The sequence below is a fragment of the Motacilla alba genome, chromosome 2 (assembly GCF_015832195.1).
Source record: "Motacilla alba alba isolate MOTALB_02 chromosome 2, Motacilla_alba_V1.0_pri, whole genome shotgun sequence".
In the NCBI taxonomy this organism is placed as follows: Eukaryota; Metazoa; Chordata; class Aves; order Passeriformes; family Motacillidae; genus Motacilla; species Motacilla alba.
The window spans coordinates 49359032-49374288 of record NC_052017.1 but is presented as its reverse complement, the minus strand read 5'-3'; the positions used below and the strand labels follow the sequence as shown (position 1 = coordinate 49374288).

The 15257-nt window shown below is 41.2% G+C and overlaps 1 protein-coding gene across 1 annotated transcript in view; it reads left to right on the top strand.

Moving 5' to 3' along the window:
- The window catches only part of CNTNAP2 (contactin associated protein 2), a 1019478-nt gene extending 1007926 nt beyond the window's left edge, over positions 1–11552 (top strand). The window contains exon 24 of the mRNA XM_038163912.1: positions 931–11552. Within this exon, the coding sequence (XP_038019840.1) occupies positions 931–1130 (200 nt within the window). The 3' untranslated portion in view covers positions 1131–11552. The remainder of the gene's footprint in view (positions 1–930) is intronic.
- Positions 11553–15257: the final 3705 nt, after the last annotated feature.

Genomic DNA, 15257 nt, shown 5'->3' with positions numbered 1-15257 from the left:
CTCTGATGGCTGAATTGCAGTTGGTAATAAGGCTGCATATTTCTATATCCAGGTTTAGGTTTGTTGCTTTAGTCTTGATTTGCTGTGTAATTTTTCCTTTCTAATTTATATTTTTATTATCACTTATAACTTTTCCTTATACTTTGAAACTTCACAATACTGGAAGGATAGCATTGCATTCCTCAGAAGAATTCAGGCCACACTTAAACAGCCTCAGTTCACCTGCCCAACGCATCAGTTAATGTAAAGTGGCATAACTCTGGCTGGTAACAATATTTTTTTTTCTCAAAATTTTATAACATCTTCATCCTGGAAGATTCCTTTGCCTGTAGAGAAGGACCCAAACAGGAACAGTGTTGTTTTATCACATTGATACCTATGCCTAAGAGGGTAACATTCATGAGACTTCTCCGTAACAGGGTTGAACACAAAATAGACCATTGCAGGGAGAGCAATGATGATAAAGCAGGAACATCTGCAATTATGTGGAGCCAGTGGGTGGTGTGAGCCAGCAGTGAACCAAGCCAATAGAGGAGCTAGGATAGGTCCTTACAGCCATTGACTGGAAAGTGAACATCAGAGATTTCACCTTCAAAGAGCTGCCCACATATCACCAATGCACCTCACTGTTCTGGGAGTGCTCAGCACCCTCTGCCTCATGGTCAGCAAAGCTGAGGTCTGTAAAAAGGTATTAAAGTTGAAGTTTTTACCTGTGGGATGAGAGTCACCAGCATCCTTCAATGAGCTGCACTCAGTAAATAGTGGAAACCATATATAAATACTAGAGTAGTGGAAACCAAGCAACTGTGGTGATGCCCACGTGCCCGAGTAGCTTCAGCTCAGCTCAGAGGAGTTTTTGGGATCCTTTCCTTGTGTAAAAACCTGCAGCTGGTCTCACCAAGTGCATCTTTTCTTTCCTCCTGTGTGCAGGCGTCATCGCGGTGGTGATCTTCACCATCCTGTGCACCTTGGTGTTCCTGATCCGCTACATGTTCCGCCACAAGGGAACCTACCACACCAACGAGGCCAAAGGGGCAGAGTCAGCCGAGAGCGCCGATGCTGCCATCATGAACAATGACCCCAACTTCACGGAGACCATAGACGAGAGCAAGAAGGAATGGCTTATCTAAGCCCACGGGGATGGGGCCTGGGGTGGGATATGAGCTGGGCCAGGGTGGGACTGGGATGACTCTTGCAGTGGAGAGAGAACACTCTGTGTCGGACACTGAGCACACATAGGATAAAAAGATCAGCACAACTGGAGGAGCAAGTGACAGGAAAATACCACTGAGACTGGAGAAAAAAAAATCTCAAGCATTTAAGAAAAAATACTTTTTAATATTTATTTACAGCAAATTGCCCCTTCTGTATCCCAACAACTACAACAAAGAGCAGTTTTGCAGCTTCAGCATTGGTTACAATTTTCAGTAATACCTGTCTATTTCTGTGTGTGTTTAGAGATGTTCTGGATACCTGTGACAAGAAACAGGGCTGGTTTTTTATATTTTTAAAAGCTGTTTAAAATGTGGGTGGCTCTGTCCTGAGAACAAGTGGCAGCCCTTTCTTTCCAGCGTTGTGTTCCTTCCTGGCTGCCAACTTCCCCGCAGGCCGCCCTTGACCACATCACCGTTTATTTGGGTGGCATTAATCCAGGGGGTGGGATAGGGGGTGAGAACTAGTGCAAATCTTATTCACCAGTTCCTCAACACCTCATCAGCCCATGTCAGCCCTGGCAGCACCCATCTTCTTGACCCAGGCACTTCACTGATTGTGTGCAATTCTAATCAACAATGTAAAAATACTGTTATTATGACTACTATTACTAAAGAGGATTATCATAAAGCACAGGAGGCTTTAAAGGTTTTTTGTATTATTTTGTTGGTCTCTGAGGGAGGATGATGCTGTGTGAGTCTGTAGACCTAGTCTGTTCCTGTGTTTTTGTCTATGGCACCGGGTCACCACCTGAGGCACGTGCCAAGTTAAACTCAGCCCTGCCTGTGGCATATTGGCATATTCTGTACATTGTAGTAGGGAATTAGAGCCAGACTTTGTTTGCTTCTGTTTATTCTTAATAGGCTGTCATAGAAGTATTAGTACAGCTTTACTCAGTGCATTTGAACCCATGGACTTCATATCTTTTCTTTTTTTTTTCAACTTGAAAGTAGCAATTTATTCTTTAAATCCCTTGTTTCAGTCCCTTTGCAAGGAAAGCCTCTGCAGTGTTTGCACAGTCAGGAAGATGAGACAAAGGAGGCTTGAAAACTCTGCCTCCAGAGCACGTGAGGAACACACAGCACACAGGGGAGAGTTACTTTTCAATACAGAGATTTACCCCAACTATTTTCCTGTCTTTGTAAGGTGTTTTTAAGAATAGCAAGGCCAATGCCAAGTACAGCATTGCATCCCATTTTTCTCTCAAATCAGGAGTGTCCTAGGTGTCACCTGAACAGCAGGCAGGCAGCTAGAAGGAAGACAAGGGGGCAGCCTGAAGACTTAATATCCTTTAGTGGCAATAATTTAACAAAGCTTTAGCTTGCCCTCTGTAGAGAAGCGTGGTTTTCCTATGGTCTGAATTGATAGGAATTTAAGGCCTTAGTGGATGGGTTTTGCAGTGGAACAGAATGAAGGAATTAATATACTGAAGGGCTTTGCCATGTGCTGAAAGAACAGAATTGCTACCAGGAATTTCCCTTTAAAAGTATTTATTCTTCTGACAGTCCTAGATTTGCTTTGTCTTTAATATTTCTGGGTTTAGTATGCACAGATTTAATTCATTTTTCTGTACAAGAAAGATTTATTTTTCACCCAAACATGCAATCTACTACACTGAGCAGTGCTGGCATTTTTGATTTCATTATCTCTTTTGTTGCAACTTTCATTATTCTAATTGACACTTTAAAAAATGGGGAAAAAAATCATTTCAGGGAAAGAAAATATTGGAGTCTTACCAGACAAGACATTGATAAGCACAATTTGTCAGAAAGTCAGGCCAGGCAGTTTGGGTTTTAAGGATGGTAGCCTCAAGTCCTGTTTTGGAGGAACATTATCACTGAAGATAGATATCAAAGCAAATCAAGCCCATTAATTGCTTCTATTTATGGATTTGGAATTAGCATACAAAAAAAGTTGCCAGTTTTAAAAGCAATTACTGTTTCTCAGGTAACATACATGGCAGAGAGGTTCAGGTAGGCATAAAAATTACCTCTGTTACTCTTGTGCTCTGCAGCCTTTTGCCTTGCCTCCAGTATTAACCTCTGCCTCTCTTGTCTGTAATCAAGCAGATGAGTCCTGGGTTTAATCATGGGTATAAAATAAGTCTTCTCACCTTGGGGAATATCAGCAGGGGATGGATCTACCCTGTATCACCACTCAGCAAACTACCTAGCAATCACCGATGTCTCTGTAGGATTTAAAAGGCATTATCTTTTCTCTATGATTTTATGTTTCATTTTATTTTAATGGTATTTAAGTCCACTCTGAAAAACATCCTTGCCTGCAACTTCAAGCTACCAAGAGAAGTGAACAGAGCATCATTTGCATAGATTGGCATTTGATTTGCAGAAAAAATACTCCTAATCTGAATTTAATGTCTGTGAAGAAGATCAGACTTCTGTATCCTGAGAGACTAGAGTCTTCTTCTACTTTGTGTGGGAGACACAGATTTAACAGCCACAGTGCAAATAGTGCTGAGGCCAAATGCCTCAGCATGGCATTAGAAGGGAAAGATGGCTTGGTCTCCATGTCTAACCAAGTTCTTGGCAAAGCAAGAGACAGTTGTCTCTGGTTATGGTAGTGAGGCCTGTGATATCTATTCACTGATTTTCTAAAAAAATTACCAGCTAATCTCCCACAACCCTGGGAGATTAGGTGAGAACTTTTGGGAAATAACCTTTGACCATTGCATAAACAATAGTTATAAATTAGTGTCTTAAGTTTGAAAAACAGTTTAAATTTCTGAAATCAAGTCAGGGTCATCTGCACCTCTCCATTGACTGGACACCATGGACCTTTTTCTGTGAAATACATTAGTGCTGTGTTAAAATGCAGTCACTTTCATAACCTAGAAACCTTTAAATATTAGATTTCTTGTTTCTCCTTAAATTGGACCTTAGACATGATATTATCAACAAGCAGCTGTCTCTGTAGAGGGATTTGGTGACTTTGGGGAATTCCTGCCTTTCTGCTTTGTATTTAATTTCTGAGAATGGTGTATGTTTAATTATAGGCGCTGGTCATTCAGCATCCTGGCAGCGAAGCAGGAGCAGACTCGGAGATGTAGCCTGTGTATTTTGCTAGCACTATATCTATTCTGAGAATTTCTTCCACTGCAAGCCTATCATTAAAGGCTGAAACAACATCCATAGTTTATTCCACCCACTCTTACTTGTGCCAAAAATCCATGTTGTTCAACAGGTATGAGGGAAAATCTGCTTGAGGGGAGAGCGGATCCTGCTTTTATATAACTCTGTACTTTCCCCAAAAAATATTAAAATAATCAGTCTTTTATCACCTGTTTTTTAGCTGTTTCACCTATTTGAACTGTGCAGAGAAATGTAGCTTCTTGTACTGGTTTGGGAACAAAAGTATCCCAGTTGTGTTTCTAAAGAGTCATTCCTGACACCAGAGAAAACAACAGCAAAACTGCCACCAGCAGTGGAGAGAGCAAGACTGGGCTGGAGATCAAGGCACTCTCTGTTACTGAAATAATGTAAGCAATATTTTGGATTCTAATTCACAAGATTTGCAGACCACCAGGTAATGAGACAAGAAGCTCCAAGGAGCCAAAACAATGGAAAACTTATTTTGATGTCAACCCAGCCTCAAGGAAAATCTGCAGTCCAGTCTGGCGGTTTTGAATCAGGTCTTTCACACACTGCTTATTCCGTATTTACTGATAGAAAATTCTGATGTATGAAATAGGAATATGTATCTTTAACTCGTACTGGAGCATTTCTGCTTTGTATTTTTTGTGTCTTAAACTTTACCTGTACCTTTTATATCTCTTCTAGCAGTTACCACTTCAAAGCTACAGCAGCATTTTAGGGTCATGCTCTAGGCAGCATGATATATGTGAGAGGATGGGCATCACAAATATTTTAGTAAGACTGCTGAAGCAGTGGTGTATATGTACAAGTTTATTGTACTGGTAAGAATTCATTTTAATTAAAACAATGTTCTTTAACAGCAGATGCATCTAATTTCCAGGGTATCTGTTGAAATGTGAAGCTAAGTTTGACAAGCAATAGCTTTCAATATGGTTTATCCCATGAATGATTTTACATTCCATCAAGCATGGTAATCCTGAAAGGGTGTCATTCTTGAAAAGCAGAACCTAAATTCTGGTAATCAGATGTCATTATCCATCCTAGAGAAATTAAACAGAAATCTTGCCTTCTAACAGCAACAGCATGCAAATTAGGATGAATGAAGGGCAGTGTATTTGTATGCATAAATATCTTCTGTGAATGTCTTTCCTTTTAACTAAAGTTCTATTAGAAACCAGATTGGTAAATAAAGAGGAGGGGGAAAAAAGAAAAAAAAAAAAGACATTTGAAATAGTTTTAATCACCGTAACAGCTGTTTCCTCATGCTTTGTATATTCTTATCATTGCCTGTATTTTTAACATCTCTAGTACCAGGAAATCAATTTGGAAAGGACAGAAGTCAGAAAGGCCTCTTAAAAAAAGACCCCTTGTACACGAAGAAAAGGTACTTCAGAATGCAGTTATAGGTAAGAGAAGAGGGTGCAAAAACCAGGGAAGATTTTTTGAAGTGCAAGTATGTTCCTCCTGCATCAGTGTTACCTGTTACAAAGTGTACATCTATACACATTGAGGTGGGTAGAGGGTCTGAGAGCATGGTTTGGATAGAAATTTAATGACTGCCTTTCTGCTTTTTCCCTTTCTGATCACTTTGCAGATAGCAGCAAGCGGTCTGTTTTCAGTTCTGCTCACATTTGTTACTGCAGATTCTGTGGCATTGCCAGCCTAACAAGGGCTACATGCTACAAATGACTTAGCGTGGGTTGTTTGCCTTCCTTTCTATCATAACTCTGTCCTTTCCTTCATGAATGAGAGCCTTTTATTGAAACCATCAAGAACAATGTATGCCCAGCTCAACAGACTTGTGTCTGTTCCTTTTAATAAACTACTTTATCAGGCTTGAAAATATTTTTATGACATTAAGCATTTTATAAAAGAACAGTGTTAAATGCACTTGAATGGGACAGTGTGAAACCTAGGCAAAGAAGCATCAGTGCAACAACCACCTGAGTCAGAGGCACTGTTGCTCTGTCTACAGCATGCACTGCCTTAAGCACCCACCAAGTCCCTGGATCCATCCAAGACCTTAACTTCTTTTGTGGAATATAACAGTGGCAAAGTCCTGGTGGGATACTGTGTTCAGAATGAGGTCAGACCACATTCTGACCATTCCTTTGTGCTGACTGTTGAAACCCCTAGAAGGAGAGGAACACTTTATACAGGAATATTTCTCATTTCTGTAGAAAAGCTCTAGGACAGAGATGGGAGTGAAGGTTCAAGTGTAAAGCCTGACTGATACTTGAACATTGTGACACAAAGATTCTTTGCTCCCTTCTGGTGCCACATGGGTTACTGCAGCCATGTGGGTGTGCATGTGCACCTCCAAAACCTAAGGTTGTTCAGGATACGATGTCTGCACCACTTGGGCAATTGCTGCCATGATGTGGGTGAATAAGATACCAAACTTGCTCCAAATCCATGAGTCTGCAGTGCTAGCAAAATCACTCGCTCTTGAAATTAAGTGTGATTTTTAAGACAAACTCAGGCTGTGCCCTACAGTAGCAGGCACATATGGTGCCTCAAATGAGACAAGACTTGGACCTGGTAATGGAAAAGCATTTATTTAACAATCTGTAACACAGTTCTTTTAACTCTGACTTTCACATCTAAGCAGATTTTTCTTGAGGCACTATGCTCAAAACCCTTATTATGCCAACAGCTTAAGAATCAGCAAGAAAAGGGGCCAATTTGTGGCTTTTTTACACAAGAAGTCTTTTTTAAAAAGTCTCTTACTGTAAAAAAAAATTGGTATCAACAGGTTCTTTCACAGAGAAGTATTTCTTGTCACTAATCTTCTATTTTCAAAATATCATGTGAGCAGAGTTGAGCAATCATTTAAGCACAACCAGAACCACTTCAGGGGGTAAGATATACTCAGAAATATACATATAAGCAAATAACAAATTTAGTACATCCTGCTTCTTCTGTGATTCAGCAGCTTCCAATAATGTCTATTTGTACTCCCATTGCTGTTGTTTCCTTAAGGAAGACCATCTGGATTTAACAACAAACATAAAAGTGTGCACCTTTAGTTTTACCATAGGTTAATGTTCTCACTTGGTATGCAATAGCATATTAAGGAAGAGCAAATTGTTATTTCCTCAGATTCCATAGCTTTAATTCTGCTGTCTCCAAGGGTCAGAGATGTACTATCACCATATTAATTGTTATAATGCAGAGGTATTTATACTGATAATATTCAACAACCATCGTTCTGAAGTCTAGCGCAGAGCTAGAATTCTAATTTATTGAGAAGGCAAGTAGATGACATTTTCTGACAGGTGAGAAATCTAAATAACTGGAATTCACACACACTAGAGCTGAAACCATTTGAGGGAATGTTTAGCATGCAGAAAAATAAACTGTACCAGAAAGAGTTTCTTGCCTTCCTGTCAGCAGCTTGGGGTAGGTACAGTGCTGTGGTCAGTTATATATTGCCATGTGTTCATTGCCTTTTTGGCCAAAATATTTGAGCTCCTGTCTTTCACATGCTTTGAAATAGGCTGTTGCAAGAGTACAGCAGAAGATGTCATACTTAAACAAGCTGCTTTAGGTTGCTGGTGAGAGTACAGTCACAAGACCTCTTCTACCTGCTTAGAAGACAAGTCTCAGATGTGTTGCTGCCTGTCCCTGACTTTTGACACCTTTTCTCCATCTTATTGAACATTACAGATTGATTGAAAGGGACCACAAAACACCTTCAGGTCCACCATTTTGTTGGAAAGGGAACTTAGATGAGATAACCTAGCATCCTATCCAGTCATAATGGGTTTTTCCCCACTGATTCCATTTCCAGGGTAGTAGGCTATCAACAGGCTCTTTAAGGCAGACAGAGTCACTGGAGCAAGGCAACAAACTCTTGAATCATCCAGAAAACAGTAAATTTAGATGATTTAGGTCAGGTAGAAGCAGGCTTCCTCTGGGGCATTCCCAGCCTAACAGCTCTCCTTCATTTCATCATGGCTTTGGTTAGCAATGGAGCAACTAGCCAAGTCTGTGTATTATTTTTCCAAACCCAGGTGGAAATATGGAAGATAAACTCAGCTGAATAAAGACAAGGTAGCCATCCCCTGTATGCTAATGTTTGTTCTCTCAAGTCCACAACTCGTGCTTACAGTGCATGTGCCACTGAAGGAGTCTGACCTTGCCACAGGCAATAAATCCTCCACAACCTGAGCAAATAGCCCTGCACTGCTTTGTCTTGAAAAACTCCTTTGGGCAAATGTTTAGAAGTAGATCTATGGTTTGCCATCATAAAACACTGGACACAGTATCAGCAGCTAGCTGTAAGTTATTTCTGTTGTAAAATCAAGGTCTGTCTGCACAGTTTTTGTCTTGCACTAATGAGACCTTTATCCCCGGAGCATAAACTACTACAACAGGGCAAGGTAACAAAGAGAAATTGCCTTTGCTGCACACTCAAACGCAGTGCAAAGTCCCTTTACACTGTTCCTGGTAAGAGTAAGGAGTAAGATCTCTGTAGACATCTAATGTTTTCTTTTTTCCAAACCCCTCTGCCCTTTACTCCAAGGAAAGAAAATTGCTGACAGTTCTGGGTTTTTCCACATCTCTTTCTCTACTTTAGAAGTGTTCCCTCTCTCTGACAAATTTACTACCTTTTACTGTCACCTTTAAACTCCTTCCCAGTCATGCTTGCTGCATTGACCAAGGTGAAGCCTTTCACCTTCCTAAAATGTAATCATTGCAGTGGAAGGGTTATGTGCCACTCCATTCCTGTCATCTTTTATATTTGCAGTAGGTTTGTATGTATATCAGTGACTGAAAGTGCAAGTTTGGTTTCTGCCATCTGCAGCATTATTTTATAACTGGTTTGTATCTGTTCCAAAATCACAGCACTGCCTGGCAGAGAGAGTCTGAAAATTAGGCAGCTGCACTTCATTCCATTCAGCATGGTTACTTTCTATTGCTTGGTTCTAATTTTCCCCAGAGATGTCAATAATAAAATTAATGCCTGGCAAAAGCTAGCATCTATTTTTCTTAGGGCCACAAGATGTCAGATTGAGCTCTCAGCCATCAACTTCCCACACACTTTTGTAGCTGCTATAAAAGGCTGCTGATAATCTCCAAAGCAGGACACAAAAAATTATATTATAAAAGCTTCTAGTGATTTTAGTCTCTGGGAGTGTTAAAGGTCCAGCTCAACAGGTCCAACAAGTCAGCACTCCTGCAGGTTTCTTTTATGAACACATCCGAGAACACTCTCAACACTGGTTATTAAACAATTTTATTTTCATTGGATCAGCATCTCTGAGGGGGAAAAGTGCTTCTGTATGTGGAATACCTGAGACACTACACTCACCCTATTGTAACTCCTGCACTGTATCTGATCTTTTGAAGCTCCAACTGCTAAAGAGAAGGGATCAGAGTCACTTGAATAAAGAAGGCTAAGGCATCACTTGATTGCTATTAACTCTGAAGCACAGAGAACTGGCTTTCCACAGATCTGCTTTGCATGGTCAGTCTCAGTCACACACGAGCAATGGGGAACTTTTCCCCTGCTCTTCAGTGGATCAAGACTCATCAGTGGGCTGGCTGGGCAGGTATCACATAAATTATTTTCAGTCCTAATGAGCTGACTCACACGTTGAGCAGCCGGAGTCCAGGGAGTTCCTCTGACACAACAGCATGATTTGGCACAATATTCCTGAAAGGCTTCAGCTCCCCAACAATTCTGCTACCCCGTTTGACTAGTGCTACTTAAGAGAAGCCTGATGGAAATTACCTGTACTGACTTAATCCTACATGTGGATGCCAATCCTAACTAAGAGTGCTTAATTTCATGGAGACTAAATAGATTTCCCCCCCCCATCATGGAGTGCTTGGGCTGTGTTCAGTCTGATGCTTCTTACTGACATATATAAATAGAGATATAGAGATAAATAGATATTTTTATGGAGATGTTTTATAAGTGGCCTTTACTTTGTGCATGGTAACTATTGCCAAACTCGTTATTTAGGAGCTACAGAAATGGCTGGTTCTGCAGTTTAGAAAGCAATCAGCTGTCTCTGTTGCAAGGGACACTTCGGGTACGGGCTTGGATTTTGGTTTTTATTATTCAACTATAATTTGCATGGTTTGGATTTGGGTTTTGTCTCAGTGTTGGGTTTTTTTCTTTCCTCACTGGTTCTCTGGCAGGGATATATTGGGCTCAAGCAGGAACCTATTTCTCAGTCTCTGAGAGAAGGTTTGAAGCCATTGGTGCCATATAACACTTCAGAAACACCTGCCTTGCGCAGCCTGTGATGTTGCTCAGTGTGAAGTCCTCAAAACACAGTTTCTTTAGCAGTCTATTGGGGGTTTCACAGCATAGTGAGGTACTCCTGCTGGCTTTGCTTGACAAGATAGAAAACTAGCAACAGCTCATTGCTGTTTTATGGGTATAGCCTTGTGAGAAGAAAAAGGGATCAGCAGAGACTAGAACAAGAATGATGGCTCAGAATTAGATTCAAATACATAGCAGTAGCAAATGATTATGAAAATTGCTACAGAAGTAGGTCATTTCACTTGCTTTCTTCTTTTACTCCCTTTTCCTTTTTTTTTTTTTTTAAGTACTGTTTGTATGCCACATCTGAGTAATTAATCTCTACCAGCCAGGCAGCTCTCAATAACCCAGGCTGTTGCTTAGGGATGGAAATGCAGTTGTCCTTTCTTACTGATCTAATTCCTGGTGCTGTGGAGCACTCTGTACCCAGGAAAAGACATGGGCCATTAGCTATTAGGAAAGCAAAAGCAGCCTCTCACCCCTCCCCTCCAAACCAGGTGGAAAGCCAATCCCAGGGTTATGTGCCTACAAAGCTGGCCCAATTTCCTGTCAGGTGAACCAAGACCTTCTCTGTTTGCAGTTACTCTAGTCCACAGGTTTCTTTCTTGAGCACAATTTTCCCATGGGACGCATAACCAGGAGATGATGGTTACCCTAATTAAACAAAAATGTGTATATTAAAAAACATTCTAATCTGAAAGTATAGTGTATCTGAGATTCCTCTGTTATAGACACTTAGTCTAAAAAATTTATGGCTACATTTGCTATGTTATGCTTGAATAAACATATAATTCATTGAAATACACAAGACTGATAAAAATAATATGATCTCTTTAAGGAGAATAAACTGTTTGTAAATTTATAAAGAGTATAATCTGTTAGGCCTTATTTGAAGTATGTACTGTGGTTTGGTAAAAGTACAACATTAAAAGAGCCTTGCCAGATGAGGAGTGGTTTTTTTTTGTATGTGTGCATGTGTGGTTCCTTTGGAAGATTTGACATCTTCATTTAACACAAAAACAAAAACAAAAACACCAAAACAAAACAAAATCAAAGAAAAAAAATTAGTTAGAGATTGTATATAAGAGCCTGAGATAAAGTGCAGAGCACTCTTCAGATTTCTGTGTACCGTGACTCCATGGAGGGAACAGGTGAATTTTTACTTCTGAATAATTTGGACCCAGTTTCTTTTGGAAACAAAAGTGGTTGGTCACACTACTGACTGGCTGGAGATATTTTAAAGATGGTTTCATAATATCAGTAGAAAGAATTCAGACCAATGCACATGCAAATATTGTTTATTTAATGCGGGAAATACCTAAGGAAGCCTTAGGCCCTTTCAGAGCAGGAGCTGGTGTGCCACAGGCTGCAGACATGTGGTCATTGAACAATGACTACTGTTGCCCATGGAGCTGCTCTTTAGGGGAACAGACATCCCAGAGCCTGTTCTCCCTGCACTCATCCTCCTGCCCTGGCCCTGTGCAGACCAGCAACAGCTTTCTGGCACACAATGGGCTACTCCTACTTCTCCTGCCAGTTCTCCCTCTGTTTGCAGCCCAGCTGTGAGCACTGAAGACATGCCAGTGCTTCCCAGGGAGCAGAAAGCTGCACTACTATACTCATGATGCAATGGCCTCCTGCCTCTCTGTGCAAGGTTTTTGGGTTTCTTCAGCTGGCTCCCAATTGCAGACAGCTCTTCCTCCCTCAGGCCACCATGTGAGCCCTTCCCTGAAATTCAGCAAGAGAAAGAAGGTCTGCCTGGAGATTAGAGGGGAAAGGGATTCTCATCTCTGACAACCCTCTGGTTTGCTAGTGGAATCTCAGGAGATGCCTTCAGCCTCTGAGGGGTGCAGCCCAGGGTAGGACAGATCAAAGGTGCGCCTCATCTCATGGCCTGGTTTTGTCATGCCCAAAAGCAGATGTCTAGGGACAACAAAAACAAGGCAAGTCCAAAGCAAAAAGTTCTACTTCCTCAGAAGAACCTCTCAGCTACCAACCATGGTCAGTGAAAGAACTTTTGGGGCCAGAGGTGTTTTTATATGTGTATTCATCTCTTTCAAATCTACTTGCCACATCCTTGTGCAGAACAAGTGAGATCTCCTCACAGATCTACTCCTTTCAAAACTGAATTGCTGTGCTATTTAATTTTAAAAACCCACCAGCAACCAAGCGAGAAGGGGAGTTTTTCTTTACGTCTGCTTGCTAATGAAACAAGCTCACCATGACTTAAAGCAGAGACACAAAAGAAATCTCTCCAATCTAATTTGTGTTCTGCACAGTTCCAATTATATCCCTGCAAGTGCCCATAAAGATCACTGCATTTTGTAATGCTACGCTGAGGACAGACTGCACAGCCTTGATACCCAGATAAATCTGCAGCCCTGTGTGATTTGACTTCTGACTGATACTTCCCATCACCACCTAACAAGATTTGTAGCTTGATCCTGCACTAGAGAATTTTTTTTCTGTGACTTCCTCATCTATCACTGTTCATGGAGAGTCATGTTCCTTGCATAAGAGGCAGGCAGGCAGACACTCTGCTTTTATTCCCTTGTTTAAAGACAGGCCCCAGCAGCACGGCCGCAGGCTGCCTGACCCTGCCAGCTACAGCCCGAGCAGCAGCAGAAGCTTTTGGGGGAGAGGGGCACGGGGACCTGTGCAAGGTGACCTATCCAAGGAGTTCAAAGCAGGGAGAGGCAGCACACACCAAGGCTGGAAGGCTTGCTGGAGGAAGAGCCAGACAACAAGGTTCAGGGATGGCAGAAAGAAAGGTTTTTCCTAAGGCCTTGACAGAGCTTTTTTGAATTTTGCTGAAGCCCAGGAGGGCCTGGAAAGTCATTGAACTGAAAGCAAGAATGAAAGAAAGAGGCTGGCCTAGGAAGGCAAAGACCTGCTTCGTTTCTCCTCTGAATCACCTATCAAAGCTGAGAGGTTGTTTTGTCTTGCTTTTCTTTGTTTTCAGAAGTTCTCTTGTGCTACTTTTGTGTGGCTGTGTTCGAGGGGTCCCAGGACAAGGGAAGAGATGAGAATCTGGACTCCATTTTTCAGAAGGCTGATTTATTATATGAAGATATATATTATATTAAAAATGCTATACTAAAAGAATAGAAGAAATTATACAGACAGAAGGCTAGCAAGGAATAGAAAAGAATTATAACAAAAGCTTGTGACTCTCAGAGAGTGGATACGGCTGGACCATGGTTGGTCATTAAGTAGAAACACTCCACATGGACCAATCAAAGATGTACCTGTTGGTAAACAACCTCCAGACCACATTCCACAGCCATCAGACAGTTACTGTTTACATTTCCTTTCTGAGGCTTCTCAGCTAGAACAGGAGCAAAATCCTAGCAAAGCATTTTCATAAAAATATCATGGTGACAAGTTTGGTTTTAGATTAAACCTAACTACGTGATGGAAAAGTGCCTTTGGTATATTCACATCAAGGAAGAACTGTAGGCACTGCTACCCCAGGGTCTTGACTCCATGTAAACCAAGAAAAGCCAGAGGCATTTGACCTCTCCAAACCTTTCCATTCTTATTGATTACATCTGTTATGTTTCATTATGTATTTTTTTCAGCAGTCTCTTCCCAGAGGAGGGTTTTACCTCATCTTGATGACCAGTCTTGTCTGAATCCCTCAAGTATGGCAGTGCCCTGTGGGGGTTTTTGGAGTCAAAAGCCCTAGGAGGAGAGATAAAGAGCAACTCTGACAGCTTTGTTTCTCCAGCCAGCCTCTGTGCCACTCCCTCACACCTCTCAGTGTTTTGTACCTCTCCATTTCATTAGTATCCTCAAGCACATGGCAGATTGAGCATTGCTTCTCCCCAAATTGAAAAACCCTGAAGATCCTGAAGGAGTTTCAGGTACTCCTCTTCCTTCCAACAGGCATGAAGTTTATCAATGCTGAAAATGCATCATTGCAGTGCCTGCTCCTCTAGGGAGGTCAGCTTGGTTTTTATTCCAGTAGTGTTAGGAAGGGAGTCTTCACTAGCTGGAAAAAAGGGTTCCCACATCCTCTTTACTGATGGTTTGATCACTAATATGAGGCAAAGAACTGCATAGATACAGCAGGTTCAAACTGCTAAATATCTTAGCAGAATACAGTGAAGGGAAGGGCAGAAACAAGGGATTTAACTGCTTGATTTGATTTATAGGGACTATAGCAAAGAAGCATTTTCAATCCTATCAAACACACAGCCTCAGAAGTCAATGAGACAGGATATCCCTTTGCAGCATTGTGCTGGGTAAGCCTGTTAATCTCCAAATCCTTCACTTGTTTCATGATGGGACGTTGTAGGCAGCTCACCATTACTGGCTTTTCTCTATTTGCAATGCCTACACATTTAGCTGGATAAGAAGTGAAGTGAAAGAGCTACTTTTGTGTGTAAGGGATTTGAGTGGAATACTTTCTACTGTGCTGAAAGAAGATTTTTTTAAAAGGCAGGGTTTCAAGATGTAGAAATTTTGGGGGGGAGATGGGAGTGTAGTTTGGTTTGGTTTTTGCATTTGTGGTTTTTTTGGTTTTGGTTTTTTTTGTTTTGGTTTGGTTTGGTTTTTGGTTTTTTCTGAAAGAGAGGGAAATGGCAGTCCCTAGGCAAGCATTTTTCAGATTAAGATACACTCCTGCTTTATAGATGATTATTCTAGTG